A 16,441-nucleotide genomic window follows, 5' to 3' on the forward strand; every position below is an offset into this window, starting at 1 on the left:
TGCCTCTGGTCGTCGCTCAGGCTGGCTAATATTCTTGCAGTATTGCCAGAGTAAGATGGCTGGGAATGCTAGAGAAAAGATGCAAGGCTCATTCAAGCAAACAAGAACTGTCTAATATTGCTGGCGAGGTGAACTCCTTGGCAGAGGTTTGCCTGTAAGAGCTGGTTCCAGTGCCAGACACAACTCTAGTGTGACTTTGAAAATTGGCTGTGGTGAAAGGGGAAGTAGAGCCTGGTGTGAGACAGGGCTGAGCTGAGGAGACGGGAGGAATTACTTCTGGAGCAGTGTCTGCGTCTTACAACTGTCTAGTTTGTTGTGTACTCTTCCTAAATATGTCTTGAGACTACTATTATGCCAGTATGAGACCAAATGCTTGGGAAAAGCCAAATGCTGAGAAATTCATAGATAAGGAGGAACCAATGTATGTATAGCTCTGATCTCGGATGAGAGCAGGCGGTAAACGGGAGTTCCTGTAGCCCTCAGGAACTACAGAGTGGGTGTCTTTATTGGTATCGTTTTACATAAGGGGAACAGTTTACTTGCGCAACGCCAGCATGAGCTTCATCTCCCCACAAACAATGCCTTGCCAGAGTAATTACAGCAATAAGGCAGTCCTACTCTGAATTTGACCATGAGGGTCGCCTACCTGGGCAGCTTACAAGCGTATGTGCTACTGTGAGCATTAAAATTCTGCTTATCTGCAGCCAAGAATGGGAAGTCTTCTGCTGTGCATGGCTGCTCTGCCTGCAGCGTGATGGATGCTTAAATTTTTTCTCAACAGATGCCCCAGCTAATGCTGAACCCCTGGGAAGTCAGTAGTTTCAAGAGGCTGTTTTCGTTAAGGGAACGGTTGAATTGGCCACATCAGAATGAAGTGGCAGCATGTTAAAAAAAGGAGGAAGAAAATCAGAGACTTTTGTAAATTGAAATTTAACAAGAAGTAGCTGAAGAAAGTGTGGGAAGGTCACTGGGAATAGCACAATTAACTGCTCGTGTTTATCAAAGTTGTGTGAGAAGTGCGAGGGCCTGGAGAGCCTGGGTGGGCCTACACTGTGATGGGTCTGGGAAGGGGGCATGAAGAGAAGCTGAGGGGCTCACTTGAGAGGAGAGCTCTGAAAACCCAACGAGCTTGGTCCTGACTTCCCTTGGTGCAGAGACTGGGCATGGGACTTGATCTGCAGAAACAGCAACTGCTGGTAGGACTTGAGTATTCAAAACAAATGTGCAGATGCACTTAATCGTGAGGAGACATCTTTATAGATCTGGCTTCTTTCCCTTCATCTCTGGTGCTTAGTGGCACTGCCACCTGCAATAGAGCAATCATGAATTATCCAGAAAATTGGTGTTCTCCTGGCAGAGGAACAGCTGCTGACAGCTGGGGATCTGGATAGTTATCCCTGTAATGGGAATGTTGAAGTAAGCCATAATGCAAACTGAAGCAGAAAGGGATCATACAAATAGCTTTTGGGCAAGGAGGTAATTCCAGAATCTGGCTGTGTACGGAGTGAGATTTGGGGGCTCTGGAGTGAGTTTACCCCACACTAGTGGCAGGTGACAGGACTGAGTCACTCACCTCTAAAGGTGTCAGGAGAATGCAGTCAACACAGTGCAGTGCATATAAGGCTGTCGATTAGTCTTCACACCGATTTTTCTTCATAAGACCCCAAATTGTAGCTTAACCTCCCACAGACATTCAGACCTGTGCTGGGCACAGCACAAGTGTGAAGTAGTGAACACAGAGTTCCCTGCCTGGCGTTCTGCTCTCACAAGCCAGATTATTCTCTCCAAATGGCTGCTGGAAACACAGCACATGATTTCAAGGCATCCCAGGAATCCCACAGCCTGCTAAGAGGGTGCCGGGAGACAGGAACAGAAATCATTTCGCAGACTTTCCGTTCCTACAGTATCCCTTGTTGAGGCAAGTGGAGACAAGTCACGTGCCACCGTGCTGTGTCCAGGGGCTTTGTTAACGGGGCGTTTGTTTCTCTTCCAGGTGGTTAGCTCGACCAACGGGGAGCTGAACGTGGACGACCCGACGGGGGCACACTCCAATGCACCCATAACGGCGCAGGCAGAGGTGGAAGTGGTGGAGGAAGCTAAGTACGTTCGCTTTACAAACAGGCTTTCCACTGGTGTGGTCATTTATCCTCCTCCTGTGAAACGAGTGGGGATATTTACCCGTGGTGAAGTACTCGATGCTCGTGTCCCATGACCTTTTCCTGCATATTGCTGCTTTTGTGCATGGTGCCTTCGGTGCTGCTGCTGCTGCTTCTTTTTACACTTGTCGTGGCTGGAGAACGTAACTCTTACTCAGAGCATGTGTTGCAAAATAGACAGTAGCAGAAATACCAAGGTAATGTGAATTATTTCAGGAATCCCGGTGAGCATCCCCTGTTCCAAAAGGAGAACTCACTGTACGCTCATGCTGAGAGCGTAGGAGTAGCTTGAACACAGCTCAGTGAAGGAGTTGTTGGTCTGAAGGTTAACACTTTATTTCTGGCTGCAAGAAGTGGATGCCAGGTATCCATAATGGTCCTAAAGTAGTTCTTGTAGGGACTTGATTTTTTTTCTCTGAATTCTCTCGGTCCAGTTCTCTAGAAGCTGAGAGAGAAAACAGTAGCAGCCCTTCTGCTCATGGGGAACCGTGTGCTCGCTCTGAGCAGACCTCTCCTCCATAGCTTGTGGCAAAGAGTGAGAACTGATGTACAAAGTTGCTGCTTTGACCATTTTGGCCTCCATCTGGCACCATCAATATCACCTTTTGCATGATCCTCAACAGGAGACCTTCTTGGTGCCTCTGAGCTAGAGCAGGACCACAGCAGGGTCACGGTGTAATCCCAGCTTCCCAGTACGAGGGGTAAGCAGGCCCTTGAGCTGGTCGGTGCTGTCACGTCACCCAAGTGCCTGGTTATGATCTGACTTGATGGTGTCGGTGCTGCTTGTCTCAGCCTTTGTGGACTCTTTTGTTAGGAATGACTTGTGGGAGCGTAGAAAGGAAAACTGGCAGCTGCGAGGAAGGGTGTGTTGATGGAAACCGTCCCTAGGTATCTGTCAGGCCGAGGCCTGCTTTCCCACCTCATCACTGTTGTGCTGAAGGTCTTTTGCTGTCTGTTCCTCCGTCCCTCGGGAAGCACTCCCGTGTGCTGTTCCTTGCTGGTTGCTGGCCTGGCGTGATCCTGGCAGTGAACTGTCCGAGCAATGAATATGCTTTCTCCTCCCAGCCAAAGGAGCGAGCCGTGGGTTTGGTACAGGCTCCTCCTAAAGCGTGGCAGGGAGGGGGAGGTCTTGAGGTGCTACTTGCAGAGTGGAAAATACGCCTCTTAAATTTGGGTAGCGTGGCCTGCAGAGAATGCAGGCTCAGCATCACAGGCCGTGTCTTGGTCAGGATGACTGAACTGGGGCCTCCTGGGTACGTGGCTTGGGGCTGCTCCTGGGAAGGACGGGGCAAATCGCCACCAGAGAAGCATCAAGACGGATGAAAAGAAGCGTGCAAGGGCTGTGTTGCCCAAGCTGCGTTTTGAGGTTTGTTCTGTCCCTTTCCAGGCCCTGTCTGGGTGGTTCACAATTGGTTTTGGAGGGTTTAACAGGTTACTGTGCAGCAGAGCACAGGCTGCTCTGCACCAACAGGTCTGGGGGACTCCTGTCATAATTCCCTAGTGTGCTGATTCCCTAGTGCTTCATTCCTCTTGCCACGAGGAGGGCTGCCTTCATCTTTCCTTGCATCTGTGATCATAAATCCCCTTGGATTTTCAGACTCAAAAAAACTGCTTTGCAGTAAAGCGGGCCAAAAAGAGTTAGAACTAGATGGAGTTCGGGCTCTGTGTTTCGAGATGAGGTGCAATGCTGGAAAGGGAAAGACCCTGGCACTCCCGGCAGGCAGAGGAGCTGTGCAGTGCTGCTTGGGGTACTCTGGAGACAAGCTGCCAATCCCAGCCTTGGGTTTCACTGAACAGCGGGGCACACACGTCCATCCATGCTCTGGCCTTCCTGCGGTTGGAGCTGCAGGGGACAGAGCAGTCTCCTCTTCTGGTGGCCCAGAACCCTCTTTGATCTCAGCCCCTGAAAAGAACCTCACGGGGCCTGTGCCTCCCTGGAGAACGTGCACTATTTACCCAAGGCCTCAAAACCCCGCAAAACTTGGCAATTCTCAGCGGCACCGTGGCAAGGGCAGAGGTGGTATGAGGGCTGGGGGCGGGTGGTGGGCAGGCATGGTGTGTGTCTGCCAGTCTGCACTGCATGTTTGCATGGCTGCAGTGACATGCTTTCATCCCACCTCTGTGAACTAATTGCTCTTTCTTCCTTTCTGTGTTTTTTCTCTACACTCTCTGTAGCTGCCTGAAAATGCTCAACTTGTGGTGAGTCCCTCTCTCCAGTCCACATGCAAGGGGGAGCGGACCAGACTAGACTGGGGTTGGCAAAATCCAACCAACCAAGCCATAAAAAGGCACAAATTCAAAGCCAACCCAGGGCTGTTTTGATTTAGGACTCTGCTGAGAACCACATGCAATACTGGGGAGGGTGTGGGCTGTGTCTGAGAGGCCGCATTAGGCCGAGCAATCAGACTGATCTTTGAATTGATCTATGCAAAAGACAGATTTTAATCCTCTTCTATTTGGCTTACCATCTCCCCCAAACTGTTACGTCCGTGTGCAGATGATGTCTAATGGAGCTGGGCAGAGCTGGGACCAGGCTTGCCAGGCATCTTGCAGGAATTCCTCACGCAGACGGTTACGAAGGGAAAGCCTTGCTCTGGGTATGGAGGGGAGGGGAGCAGTCACTTCCTAGGAGAGGTTCCTACAAAAACACAGTCCAGGGCTTGCATCGTTAGAGAGGGTGTAAAGAAATTACATTCATTCATGACATTTGTGACAGACACCCAGCTAGAGCTACTGCTTGGAGAGAGCGGGGGGGAGATGGCTGCTTCCCAAGCAGGCTGACGACTCGGGGTGGGAAAAAGCCCTGCAGATGAGAGCGCAGGTCAACTGTCCGCAGAGGGTTTGGGGTTAACGTCAGTCCAAGCCCAGCTCAGGTACAGGTACAGTTTATCAGGCTCTGCAAGCGCTAATCCCGGCATCAAATTGGCCCGTGGAGGTGAGCGGGGACACTAGGTGCTGAGCCGAGGCTGGAGGCGTTTTAGGCCCAGGCGGCACCCTGGGGTGCTGGTGGGTGGGAATTGCTGCAGAGTGAGGTGGTAACGCCGCTGTGTGGTGAGGATTGTCCTTGTTTGATGAGAGACTGACCCGCCTCTGCCCTGCTCTCCATAGGCATTGCCTCCGATACCTCTGGCATCTCTGGCTTCTCTGTATGTCATAGTCTGGGGCTGTTCTCTTGGGCATTGTCTGCATGCACAGAGATCACGTTCTGTAATTGTCGGCCTGCCTTATTCTTTTGTTTTGGTGTTCTGCCTCTGCCTGTCTGAACTGCCAGGACTTCCTTTCCTGAACCCTTCCCTGGACCGCTGAGTAACAGCCTAAAAAGACAGTCTCAAAGAAAAACAGCCAAAAGTCAGCCAGCTCCCTTCGTACAGTGCCCAAGGAAACAAGCGCTGCTCAGCCCTCTTCCCTTCCCAGCTGCATGTCAAATCATAACTCGTGCATTTCCATCACCTCTCCCCGTAACAGTCCTCCCCCCTACTTACCATTGCCCAAATCACGAAGGAAGGTGGTTGCTGTGGGAGAGAAATACTGTGACAGGTTAACTAGAGAGGGTGGCAGGTGGACTGGGACAATAAAATACATGCCCAGTCCTGGAGCAGGGGGGAGACAGTGCCAGTAGTGTGCAGGAGCCTGTGCTGGGTGATCATAAAGCTTCAGACAGCACGCTGCAAGCATCAGACCAGGTAGTAGTGATGGAGTCACCACAGCTGACAGGTCGCTCTGGGACAGCGTTCCTGGAAGGACAAGTGTGTTACGTTTATTCTCGGCTCACCTCCAGACTGGACCTGTTAGGAGTGCCTAAAAGAAACCTAAAGCCAAATCATGGACATTAACCTGCCCCCGGCTCTCAGTCCATGCAGGAGTGTGTGATGGGAGGTCGTCCTCCTACAGCTGTGGCTTTGAGCTCTGAATGTTGCAGGGGATTTCAGCCTCCCCAGCAGACGATCTATGCTGGCAGGCTTGGCTCATGTGGTGGTGGTGGTCACCACTGCTTTTGCACCCCGAGGTAAGGCTCGTGCTTCCGGGGGCAAGCACGCTCTGGGGTGAAGGTGAGAATCTATTCCTCTAGTGCTGAGAGGACAGAAGCTTAGTGCCGGCTTTTCAGAGCTGTGAAGGACCCAGCTGAAAGTAATTTGGAGACGTTGCAGTGTTTTTGAACACTTTCGGTCTGGCTGTTGGTAAAAGATGCTTGTAGGAAAAAATGGTTGTTGCATACTCACATCTGCTCTTGCTGCTTAGCGCCATGTCCCTTCCACCAGCCTGGCAAAGGGGGCTTTCAGCTTCACCCGGGCTTCTCTGGAGATGGCTGTAATGGCAGAAAGAGAAAGATACCATAGCTCAGGAGCAAAACTTGCACAGAATGAACACGTTTCTTCTGTGCAGAGGGTTCCTGACAGCAGACCGAGGTTAGGAAGACAAACATATCTTAAATGCCAAGTCATTCAGTAGGAAGCCAGCAGGACTAGAAAACCTGGGCGACTGCTTTCAGTATTCTCCCATAAGTGAAGCCACCGCTGCTCAAGGTTCAGCTGTGCTGAATGTTTTTCTCACCACCTCAGTCTCCACTCTCCATCCTTTGCTTCTCCTAGTCCCCGGGCACTGTGCATCTCCCTCGCGTTGGACGAGGGAAGAAGCAGGTGTTCTGCATACCTGCACTGAATAACGCTTTATCAAAGGTGGAAGCTCTGGTTATTGTGAAAGGTTCAGTAAAGAAACCTGGTCCCTGATCCAAGATCTCTTTGGAACTTGTCTTTTTAGTGAGCAGTGTTGAACCCCTGTGTCTCATAGCGGGGAAGAGCCGCCAAGGCTCACTGTCCCTCTGGCCAAGAGGGAACGGAGTATCTGGATCCTTGTTTCATTGCTTTCCCATTTGGCTCCTCTTGTTCCTGCCCCAGTTGAGCCTCTAGAGGATGTCAGCCCGGCTCCGGGGCTCTCACCGGGCTGTGCCCCGCTGTTGCCCGTGGGCAGCAGGACCAGGACCCGCAGCGTTCGGCCGCTGGCGTTTGCCCAGGCACGCGTCGGCCGTCCATCCGCGAGCTGCTGCCCACCTCGCGGGCAGGTCCAGCGGGGCCTGGGGCCGGGCGTGCGGAGCTGCTGTTGCATGTCAGCGAGCGGAGGGAAGGCCGCCGCGGGCGCCGGGTGGCGGGGGCTGGCCGGGGAGACGTGCGTGGGGCTAACTGTCCTTCTTCTTTGTGCTCCAGGTGCTGCTGCTTCTTCAAGAGGAAACGGAAGAAGACAGCTCAGCGTCACAAGTGACCGGTGCCTCCTGGGCCTTGCAGGAACGCCACCTGCACCTGCGGCTCCTGCCCTGTCTAACTGGAAGGGGCTTCTCTTTAGGGGGGAGGAGGAGGCATAGGAGGAAGAGAAAAAAAAAAAGTGACATTTTAAACCAAAAAGAGAAGAAAACGTTCCAAAACAAACCACTCTGGGGTGGATCTGCTGAATGGTCTCCCTCGTTCACTCCAAGCCTGAAGCTCCTTTTGGGACCAGGACTGTGGCTGGCTCAGGTCTTGGTCGCCCTGGGAGGGGGGCTGGCTGGCTGACCCTCCTTCCCGTTGTTTACGGCGAAGGCATCGTTCATGCAAACCTGAGGACTGTGCTTAGTTCCTGCTCACTTTACTCCCCTCCCTCCCCTGCGCTCTCGGCTCCTCCGTCCTCCTCCCTCCTTAATTAAGAAAAGAAATACTGTCGGCTCGATTGGCTCTCGAGAGGGCAGGAGGATGCAGTCTGGGCGAGAGAGTCGCGTGGGAGAAGGGCCTGACTGCTGCAGCAGTAAGACACAGGTTCCCTTTTAGGCTCCTTGGGAACAGTTACACTGTAATGTGCAAGCTGTGAGAAATTTGCAATCTACTGTTCCAGTTAGGTTTTCTGGCTCCCCTCGACACCTCCCTCCTCTGACGGTAACAGAGCAATGTGGATTGTTTTAAAGAAACTGACGTTGTTGCACTTTTTATTATTTTTAGCATTACAGATGCACATTGTATCTGTGGATTTCTGCGTGGACAAGTGGTGCCAGCGCAGACAGACATTCAGCTGGGAATGCGGTGGGGTGCAGAGAATGCCCACAAGTGGGGATGTTGACAGCATCCGCACAACCCTCGTGCCAGTTTGGGGCTCTCAAAGCCCGCCTTGGGCCGTGCGCTGAGGAAAGCATTACTTGAATTTTCAGTCACCCTTTCTAGCTGCCAGTGAATGTCCCTACCATGGTTTCCTACGCCGTGCCTGACCCAAGCAGCCTGGAGAGGAAAGGCCGCCGCCGGGTGTTGGCAGGAGGGAGTGGTGTCAGCTTTGCTGAGCTGGAGGAGGTCGCTCTGGCCAAAGGGGCAGATCAGGATTGAGGTACCTGGGAACCCGGTGTTTCCCAAACCGCAGGCACCTCTCGGTGCGTAACCGGGCAGCCTTCTCAAACCCCTCTGGTAGGGTGGTTGTGAACACGCACCTTCTGCGAGAAAACGTTAGCAGGAGCAAAGCTTCCCCAGCAGAGGTGGGAATGCTTCACTGCCTTAATACTGATTTCATCTCCAGATGGTCAGATGGGTTTGACTGGAACAGCCTTCACGTCCCCTCTGCGAGCTCCCGCCCTGCAGAGGAAGCCACGGTTCTCATGCACCGCTTTTGAGCCAAACCCATAGCTAGCAAAGGGCTTGGGGCACTTTGTGCAGGCGTAAAACCTTGCATCCTGCTGCAGCGTTTCCACCTTGAGGAGGCTGAGGTTGCTCGAGGGTTATCGTGGATGTGGCAGGGCTCTCGGTGAACTCGAGCACCTTTTGGGGAGGTTGTGAATAGGTTCCTTGTGCTTTCTTTTCACGCGTGACACCTGACCAGGCTGGGACTGTTCGCTTGAGGGCCTTCACTTGTAAACTCAGGCCTGGCTCACCCCAGTCCCTGAATTCCCTGGAGAGTATGAAGGGAGGAAAGGGCGAGACTGGATCTCATTACCTGTTCTTAAACGATGATCTGTGCAGCTTGGAGCTCGCGTAGCGGCACTCACGGAAGGTTTGGTTCCCCTTGCTGGGCAGAAGCAGGCTGAGGGGGCAGGAGATCATCCTGAGCAGGGAGCCCCTGGGCTCGCTCTCTGTGCTTCCTCAAAGCAGGCACGCAGCGGTGCGGCATCAGCATGGCAAAGCCTCGCTTCTTGGCCAGGATCCCTTTTGGGTGTCTCGTAGCCATCCTCTGCCAAGTTCTCTCGATGCCTTACCCTGACGGAGCACGGCTCTCAGGTGTGGCTGCACCTTCCTCTCCCCGGCAGCACCCTAGGCTGCAGGCTGGCTTGCTCTCCGCTTGCGCACCCACCAGGAGATGCGTGCACCCCCGTTCTCGCTCTGCAAAGTGCTTTCCTCCAGGTGTAACGTGGCCCGGGGCAGGAAGGGACCGTCCATCTCCTGCATGCAAGTGCCGGGGCACTTTGTTCTCTCTTCCCCTCCCACTAGAGGGAGGACAGGGACCGGCTGTGTTCCACCCTTCTCTTTTCGAGCTCCTCCGCTGCGGGTGGCTCCCAGAAGTCCCACGTCTCTGGCACAGGCTGTAGGAAACCTCTCAGCTGTAGGAAACCATGGTTTGGCGTCTTGGGGGGGAAGGGGGCACAGGCGCTCCCTGGGGAGCGGCCCCGTGTGCTGCAGATGGAGCCGGGCCCTGAGACACTTCTGTTGCTGCCCTCCCAAGCCCCACTAAGTGCCTGTCACCAGAACTCGATTCCTTCTGCATCTCCTGCCGTGTTTGGTCATTCCTCGCTGCGTCCGCTCAAGGAGCAGCTTGTAGTTGCAGCATATGTAAGTGTTTGCAGGGTGAGGGAGGGCGGGGGGAAAGGGGCCATCTCAACAGTTTTTGTTCTTAAATGTTTTTTTTAAAGTGAATGTATTTGATTGTTTAGAAACTTTCCTGACCTTGTTTTTAAGTGGGTTGGTTTGAAAGCTATTTCACGATGACCCGCTACTGCTTATCTCTGGAGATACGATGTTCTTTTAATCCTATGAAGATGTGTTTGTAGGGGAGGACTGTCCCCCCACGGCATGCTGGTAATGCTCACTTGTACCAAGCCCTCTTGCACTATAATCGTACGTTGGACTCTTCGAAAGGGCAAAGATGTTGTTGTGTGTTTTTTTTTTAAAAAAAAGGAAAGAATGCAGGTTAACAGTAAGTCCCGTGCTTGAGGAATCTGCTGTCCCCAGGGAGTCTGGAGGTGATGAGGAGACACAAGCCAGACTGAGCCAACTGTTCAGTGCTAGGAAGTAGGGCATTAATCCTACCTGGGCAAGCTCCCCTTTCCTCGCTGGAAGTCGCTAGCACCTGGGAGACCCCCGGGGTGCACGGGGGGCTCGGGTCAGCTCTGAGCAGCCTGGCGGGGAGCGCCTGGCGCTGCACCGGCCTCCCAGGCATAGCCCTCCTGCAGTGTGGCCCACCAACGTTGCGATGCAGTCTTCTGAGGTGTCAAGTGAGATATTTTTTTTTCAATAAAACATTGCACTGCTGCATTGTTCTCCATGAATAGATGTATTTATTACCCCTTCCTGAAAACATTGCTCGCCGAGTGTCTTCTTTTCCTCTGCCTCTGTTGGGCTCTCTTGGTAACCTTCCCTTTCAGCGGGACACTTTGAGCCCCCCTCTGAGGGGATGATGCACGCGTGGGATCTCATGGGAGCCTCTGACCACTTTGTGCTTGACAGCCATGGACAGCTCAGCCCCACAGCGCTTGGCCAAGGAGAGGTGGCACCGAGTTCTCTTCTCCCGGTGCCTGCACGTTCCCACCTCAAGCATCCTGGGTAGCAGAATGGCTTACTTGGAACACGAGGATGCAAACTAATCAAAAACGTGCTGCCATATGGTCCCTGTGCATCCGCAGCTACTGCCATAGTGACACGGCTTCAAGTGTGTCTCCCCCGAGTGGAAGGCTTGCCTCCTGGCCAGGGCACGCGGGAAGCTTTGGGGACCCGGCTGCAGCGGGACCAGCCCCCGCCGCGTCGCTCGGGGCGCGCTGTGCCTGCAGGGGTGGCGATGACCCAGCCCCAGCCGCCGTTGCCCCGAGTGCCTTCTTCCTCTGCCACTCTTCCCACCTCACAGGCTCTTGCGTAGCAAGCCCTGAGTCACTTCTGTGACGGGCTGGAAGGAATCGACTGCTGTGACTCTGAGGGTTTCCAGCATGCAAATAGCTGGATCTTCGAAGATCCTTCAAATAGGATCTTCACTGGGACACTTTTATTCTGTTTTTAAATGTAATGTTTTAAGCGTGAGCTTTCATTTCCTGTTCCCAAAAATCAGCCTGGGGACATTTGTGCTCCGAGAAGGAAGAGAAACCTCAGCATTTCTTCCCCTGGCCCTCGGAAATTTGCATCTCCACCAGGCAATTCCTTTAACAGTTGCTTCTGGTAACAGATGTGCGGGTAACGTGCGGGGTATTTGGCTCCGGTGCTGGGTGTGCGGGGGCTGGCGCTCGGCTGTGTACCGGTAAGCGTTAGCTGAGCGTGCCCCTGGCTGGTTTGGAGGAAGGGGCGGTTAAACCCCCCCAGGAGCCGTGCTGCGAAGGCAGCAGCCAGCCCAGTAGCCACCGTGTGCGCGCCTGGGCCGCCCCGTGGGCAACAGGCGATGGAAAAGGACGCGGTGGGGGGGCGGCTCCCGCCCTGACAGCCCCGGGGGGGCCGCCTCAGGGCTCCCCCTCAGGGCTCCCCTCAGGGCTCCCCTCACGGCGCCCCCTCACGGCGCCCCCTCACGGCCCGACGGGAGGGACGGGGGGGGGGGCGGTGCGCGGAGCCCGCCGGGAGCCCGCCCCCTCCCCTCCCCCCCAATCAGCGTCCGCCGCGCCCCGCCCCCGCTCCTCATTGGCCGCACCAACGCGGGGGCAACGTGGCAGCCGCCGGGCGGCCCGCGCCGGCCCCGCCCCGCTCCCCCTAGTCCCGTCCCCCCCCCCCCCCCGCGCCCTCCGTCGTTGGTCGCGCCCGGGCGTGCGCGCGGCGGGGCCGGGACCGCACCACCTGGCGCGGCGGGGGGGGGGAGGACGCGGCGGGGAGGGGCCGGATGCAGGCGGCGCGGCGGGCGTTGCGGCCGGGCTGCGAGCGGCGGAGGATGAAGGCGCTGGTGGCGGCGGCGGCGCTGGGCGCAGCGCTCCTGCTCCTGCTGCCCGCCGCCTCGCGGGCCGACGAGCGCAAGAAGGGGCCCAAGGTCACGGCGAAGGTCGGCGGGAGCGGCCGGAGTGTGGGGGTGTGGGGGGGGCGGGCCTGAGGTAACGGGGAGCGGCCGGGCCTGAGGTAACGGGGGGAGGGCGGGGCTGAGGTAACCGGGGGGGGAGCATCGCTGAGGTACCGGGGCTGAGGTAACCGGGGGGGGGCATCGCTGAGGTACCGGGGCCGAGGTAACCGAGGTAACCGGGGGGGCCGGGCTGAGGTGAGGGCATCGCTGAGGTACCGGAGCTGAGGGGGGGGGCATCGCTGAGGTACCGGGGAGCCGCCGGGCTGAGGTAACCGCGGTAGGCCCGCGGGTAGCGGTCAGCCCTTTGTGTCCCGGCGGGCCCCGGGTAACGCCCCTGCCGCCCCCAAGGTCTTCTTCGACCTCCGCCTGGGCGAGGAGGACGTGGGCCGCGTCGTCATCGGGCTCTTCGGCAAGACGGTGCCCAAGACAGTGGAGAACTTCGTTGCGTTGGCCACTGGAGAGGTGAGGACGGCGGGTGGGCAGCCCTGGGGGGGCCGCGTGGGTGCCCTGGGCCCTCCCTGGGTCTGACCCCGCTTCTCTCCCCCGCCGCAGAAAGGGTTCGGCTTCAAGGGCAGCAAGTTCCACCGTGTGATCAAGGACTTCATGATCCAGGGAGGAGACTTCACCCGTGGAGATGGCACTGGAGGTAACTCGGCCTGCAGAGGCCTTGGGGAGATGGTTGGGAGGTGGAGCGTGGTGCCACGGTGGGGACAGCTCACGGCCCCGGGGGATGCGGCTTGGGGGACCTGGCTTTAGAGTGGTGCTTAAAGCTGGGGAGGGGTGGCCGGCTGCAGGACCTGGGTGTCCCAGCTGCTAGGTCGCATTTGGTCTGGTATCGACAAGCCTCCTACCAGCACTTAGCAAACATCAGTGAAATCAATAATGTCAGCAGCGGAGTGTTTTGGGCTTGTTAGCTCTTGCCTGACCTCCTTGTCACGCTGCAGCCTGGGGTGTGTGGAGTCAGGTCTGCTCTTGCACAGCCTCTTGCACCACTAATTTGGGGGCACAGCCCCTTCCATCCAGCTCATGCTTTTAGCTCCAGCTGCCAGTTTCTTGTGGCTCCCAGCAACCTTGTGGTGCTGGTGCATAGATGTGCTTAGCACCCCCCCCATTCCCCCCCCAGTACTCAAATCCTGACATATTTCCAAAAGTGCAATGCAGTCTTTTCCCCCACCTTAGGGAAGAGTATCTATGGGGACCGCTTCCCTGATGAGAATTTCAAGCTGAAGCACTATGGCCCAGGCTGGGTGAGCATGGCCAACGCTGGCAAGGACACCAACGGTTCCCAGTTCTTCATCACCACAGTGAAGACACCGTGGCTGGACGGCAAGCACGTGGTGTTCGGCAAAGTGCTGGAGGGCATGGTAAGGGGGAGAGCAGCACCAGCGTGGGAGGGCACGCTGGGAGGTGCACACGACCACTGTTATTCCTCTCACATCTCTGCTCTCCCCAGGACGTGGTGAGGAAGGTGGAGAACACCAAGACAGACAGCAGGGACAAGCCCCTGAAGGATGTCACCATCGCCGATTGCGGCACCATCGAGGTGGAAAAGCCCTTCGCCATCGCCAAGGAGTGATCCACCCCGCTGGCTCAGCGACGCGGCGGGGCCCTGCGCTGTGGGGACCCGGCTGCAAAGGGCTGCGGGCCTGGGGCGGCCCTGCTGCCCCTGCGCATTCCCCCGCGGCCTCCCGGAGCACGGGCAGCCGCTGAGCCCCTGCTCCTGGCCTTCCAGCTGGCCAGCAGGCAGGACGGAACGCTGGCTCCTCTTTCCAACACTTTTGTAAGAAGCACATGCACCAATAAATGTGACCAATGTGTTTTTTATAGAGGTGCCTTGTCTGCTCTGTCAGGGGGTGGGTTGCATGTGGAGGCCCCAGCGAAGCAGACAAGGGGGCCTCCTTGTTCCTTCTGGTTCTCCTAGGCACTGAGAACGGACCGCCACCGGTCAGGTTGGCTGGGCTTGTGCCTCCCAGCACTTTCCCCACAAGCCCACCCTCGTGCTGCCAGCCCTCTCCCCCCTTCTCCTGGGTCTCAGAGCAGCACCACGGCTCTGGCCTCACATTGCAGAAGTCAGACACAGCCACCTTTGGCCACTGGAACCGCAGTGATTTATTGCACAGAAACCCAGGTGCTGAGAGTTTTTCTTGGCGTGGTTCAGCCCCCCCCCCCCCCCCCCCAAAGGCTTCTCCCACAACCCCGACACAGCGCTCCTGCATGCCACGCTAAGGCACGTTGTTGGAAAGTCGCTGTGGCGGGGCTTCTCCCACCGCACCCTCATCAGCGCTCACTCCGCAGGCAAGGTGTTACTGCCAAGATCCTTCACGTGATCCTACCAGCACGTCCCTGCCCTCCGCGCTGGGGGTGCTCAGGAGCCCGGCTGTCCCTGGGACACAGCTGCACGGGGGCAGCAGCTCCACGGGGCGTAGAGGCCCTGCAGCACCCCGCTCAGCACGGTGTCGGGGAGTGCATCTGCAACGAGAGGAGCAGGCACTGCTCTGTGCCCCCCCCCCCTCGCAGCCCCGTTAAATGGAGGGCGAGGCACAGCACAATGCCCAGCACCGGGGGACAGCACCAGGGGACAGCAGTGTCACCCATGGCCCTGCGCCTTACCTGTGCCTGGCAGCCGCACGTAGGGGTCAGTGTGGAAGCCAAGGACAGGTCGCTGGGAGGGCGGGTGGCTGCTGCTGCGGTGGGAGAAGAACCTCAGCACCTGCAGTGCCCTGCTTCCACCCTGGGGAAGGGGGAACCCCTCAGACTCACGGGGGGCTGCTGCCCTTGGGGTCCTGCTGGCAGCGCCGCACCTTCAGGAAGTCCAGCACGTCCTGGGGCAGCTCCTTGTTGCGGCACAGGACGCCCTGAGGCAGGGACGGGGATATCAGCACCCCCAGGACACGGGGTGCCGCCGCCGCCCGCTGGTGCCTCACCTGGATGTAGAGCTCCAGGCCCTGCCGGCGCTGCTCCAGCACCTTGGGCACCCAGTTGGGGACCCGCCGCGGGGGGAAGTCGGGCACCTTGCAGGTCTTCTTGATCTGGGGCGGAGCAGGACGCAGCATGGACCAAGGGCCGGGCGCTGTGTGTCCCCCAGGAGGGTCCCTGGCTGGGGACACACGCCCCAAACGCTGCCCCTTGTCCCGTTGGCCCCAGGTCCTCACCCGCTTGTGCAGCGCCTGGAACTCGCTGTAGCGCTTCGCCACCGTGTGCCGCCGGCCATTGCACAGCACCTCCACCAGGAACACCTGCACCTCCTCATCCTCACCCTCACCCTCCCAGGGCAGGAGCCCCCAAACCCATCCTTGGGACAGGTGGGACACCCCAACCCCAGGACCAAGGGGGGCTTGCAGGGACCAACAGCCCCCCCAGCCCCTTCAACAGTGGGGTCAGGGTCCTCAAAGCCCCTGGAGACCATGGGGCCACCACCACCACATGGGGCAGACGGGGACCATTGTCTGACAGGGTAGACGGGGCACCCCAGGGGACAAGCAGGGACCTCCACCACCACCACCCCGCACCCCTCACCGTGTGCGCCTTCTCGGGGCTGCGCGCCGTCGCCTCGGGCTCCGCTGCAGGTATGGAGACGACGATCATCGCCCGCTGCCACCACCGCCACCGGGACCAGCTCCTGAGGGGCCGCCCCGTCCCGCCCCGGCTGCCGGGGGCCAGGCCCAGTAGCAGAGCTGCCTCCTGGGAGCCTTCGTGTTTTGCAGCCCGAAGGTAACGCAGGGATAAGAGGAAAGGAAAGTGGGAAGTCAGCACAAGCTCGCTTTCTCTTTTTCAGTTGTTTTCTTCAAGGCAGAAGACTCGGTATCGGTTTTGATCAGAGCTGCTGCAGCCTCAGAGCTGGGGCTTGAAGGCGTTCCCTCTATCGCGGGGAGAGGAGCATCGCAGCCCCAGGCTCCTGCAGCGCCAGCTCCCGCCCCAGGCTGAGCTCAGAGCCTAAAAACAGCCGCCTGGCCTTATTGAGAGAGCTTAATCAGAAGCCGAGACAGGTGGCTCGGCCAGGCCCAAGGTCAGGGGTTTCTTGGTCACAACAAAGCCGGAGGCACCGCAGCCTCCCACCAGCCTCTCTCTCCCCCGCCAGCCCTTGTCCCTCCCAGCCCTCTCCCAGC

General features: G+C 57.4%; 3 protein-coding genes across 9 annotated transcripts in view; 2 read left to right on the plus strand and 1 right to left on the minus strand.

Annotated features, from left to right (window-relative positions):
- CSNK1G1 (casein kinase 1 gamma 1) overlaps nucleotides 1-10,641 on the plus strand; it is a 150,359-nt gene extending 139,718 nt beyond the window's left edge. For all 4 annotated transcript variants that reach the window (XM_067003977.1, XM_048081391.2, XM_067003978.1 and 1 more), the window contains 2 exons: nucleotides 1,994-2,100; nucleotides 7,358-10,641. In XM_067003977.1, the coding sequence (XP_066860078.1) occupies nucleotides 1,994-2,100; nucleotides 7,358-7,412 (162 nt within the window). In that variant the 3' untranslated portion in view covers nucleotides 7,413-10,641. The remainder of the gene's footprint in view (nucleotides 1-1,993; nucleotides 2,101-7,357) is intronic.
- A 1,491-nt stretch (nucleotides 10,642-12,132) lies between these two features.
- PPIB (peptidylprolyl isomerase B) lies at nucleotides 12,133-14,159 on the plus strand. The gene is made up of 5 exons (XM_067003723.1): nucleotides 12,133-12,320; nucleotides 12,684-12,797; nucleotides 12,888-12,981; nucleotides 13,515-13,699; nucleotides 13,789-14,159. Exons 1-5 carry the CDS (start codon nucleotides 12,165-12,167, stop codon nucleotides 13,909-13,911), a joined length of 672 nt encoding a protein of 223 aa, XP_066859824.1. The 5' UTR covers nucleotides 12,133-12,164; the 3' UTR covers nucleotides 13,912-14,159.
- Nucleotides 13,552-16,391, minus strand: SNX22 (sorting nexin 22). Of its 4 annotated transcripts, none has more exons than XM_048081533.2 (6): nucleotides 15,852-16,391; nucleotides 15,488-15,571; nucleotides 15,260-15,364; nucleotides 15,096-15,190; nucleotides 14,946-15,016; nucleotides 13,552-14,804 (listed from the first exon to the last, which is right to left on the minus strand). In XM_048081533.2, exons 1-6 carry the CDS (start codon nucleotides 15,918-15,920, stop codon nucleotides 14,701-14,703), a joined length of 528 nt encoding a protein of 175 aa, XP_047937490.2. In that variant the 5' UTR covers nucleotides 15,921-16,391; the 3' UTR covers nucleotides 13,552-14,700. The 4 variants fall into 4 exon arrangements, with proteins under 4 accessions (XP_047937490.2, XP_013054388.2, XP_013054390.2 ...); XM_013198934.3 differs by having other exon boundaries at nucleotides 14,946-15,019; nucleotides 15,852-16,307; XM_013198936.3 differs by lacking the exon at nucleotides 15,488-15,571 and having other exon boundaries at nucleotides 14,946-15,019.
- Nucleotides 16,392-16,441: the final 50 nt, after the last annotated feature.

This window comes from Anser cygnoides, chromosome 11 (genome assembly GCF_040182565.1).
Source record: "Anser cygnoides isolate HZ-2024a breed goose chromosome 11, Taihu_goose_T2T_genome, whole genome shotgun sequence".
Lineage (NCBI taxonomy): Eukaryota > Metazoa > Chordata > Aves > Anseriformes > Anatidae > Anser > Anser cygnoides.

Bases quoted from the DNA above. Each gene is read 5' to 3' on its own strand.
- PPIB (XM_067003723.1), top strand. From the start codon at position 12,165: ATGCAGGCGGCGCGGCGGGCGTTGCGGCCGGGCTGCGAGCGGCGGAGG. The intron at 12,798-12,887 runs GTGAGGACGGCG...CCCCCGCCGCAG, and splicing joins TTGCGTTGGCCACTGGAGAG to AAAGGGTTCGGCTTCAAGGG. The intron at 12,982-13,514 runs GTAACTCGGCCT...CCCCCACCTTAG, and splicing joins CCGTGGAGATGGCACTGGAG to GGAAGAGTATCTATGGGGAC.
- SNX22 (XM_013198934.3), bottom strand. From the start codon at position 15,920: ATGATCGTCGTCTCCATACCTGCAGCGGAGCCCGAGGCGACGGCGCGC. The intron at 15,191-15,259 runs GTGAGGCACCAG...TCCCTGCCTCAG, and splicing joins GCCTGGAGCTCTACATCCAG to GGCGTCCTGTGCCGCAACAA. The intron at 15,020-15,095 runs GTGAGTCTGAGG...CTCCCACCGCAG, and splicing joins CCCAAGGGCAGCAGCCCCCC to CAGCAGCCACCCGCCCTCCC.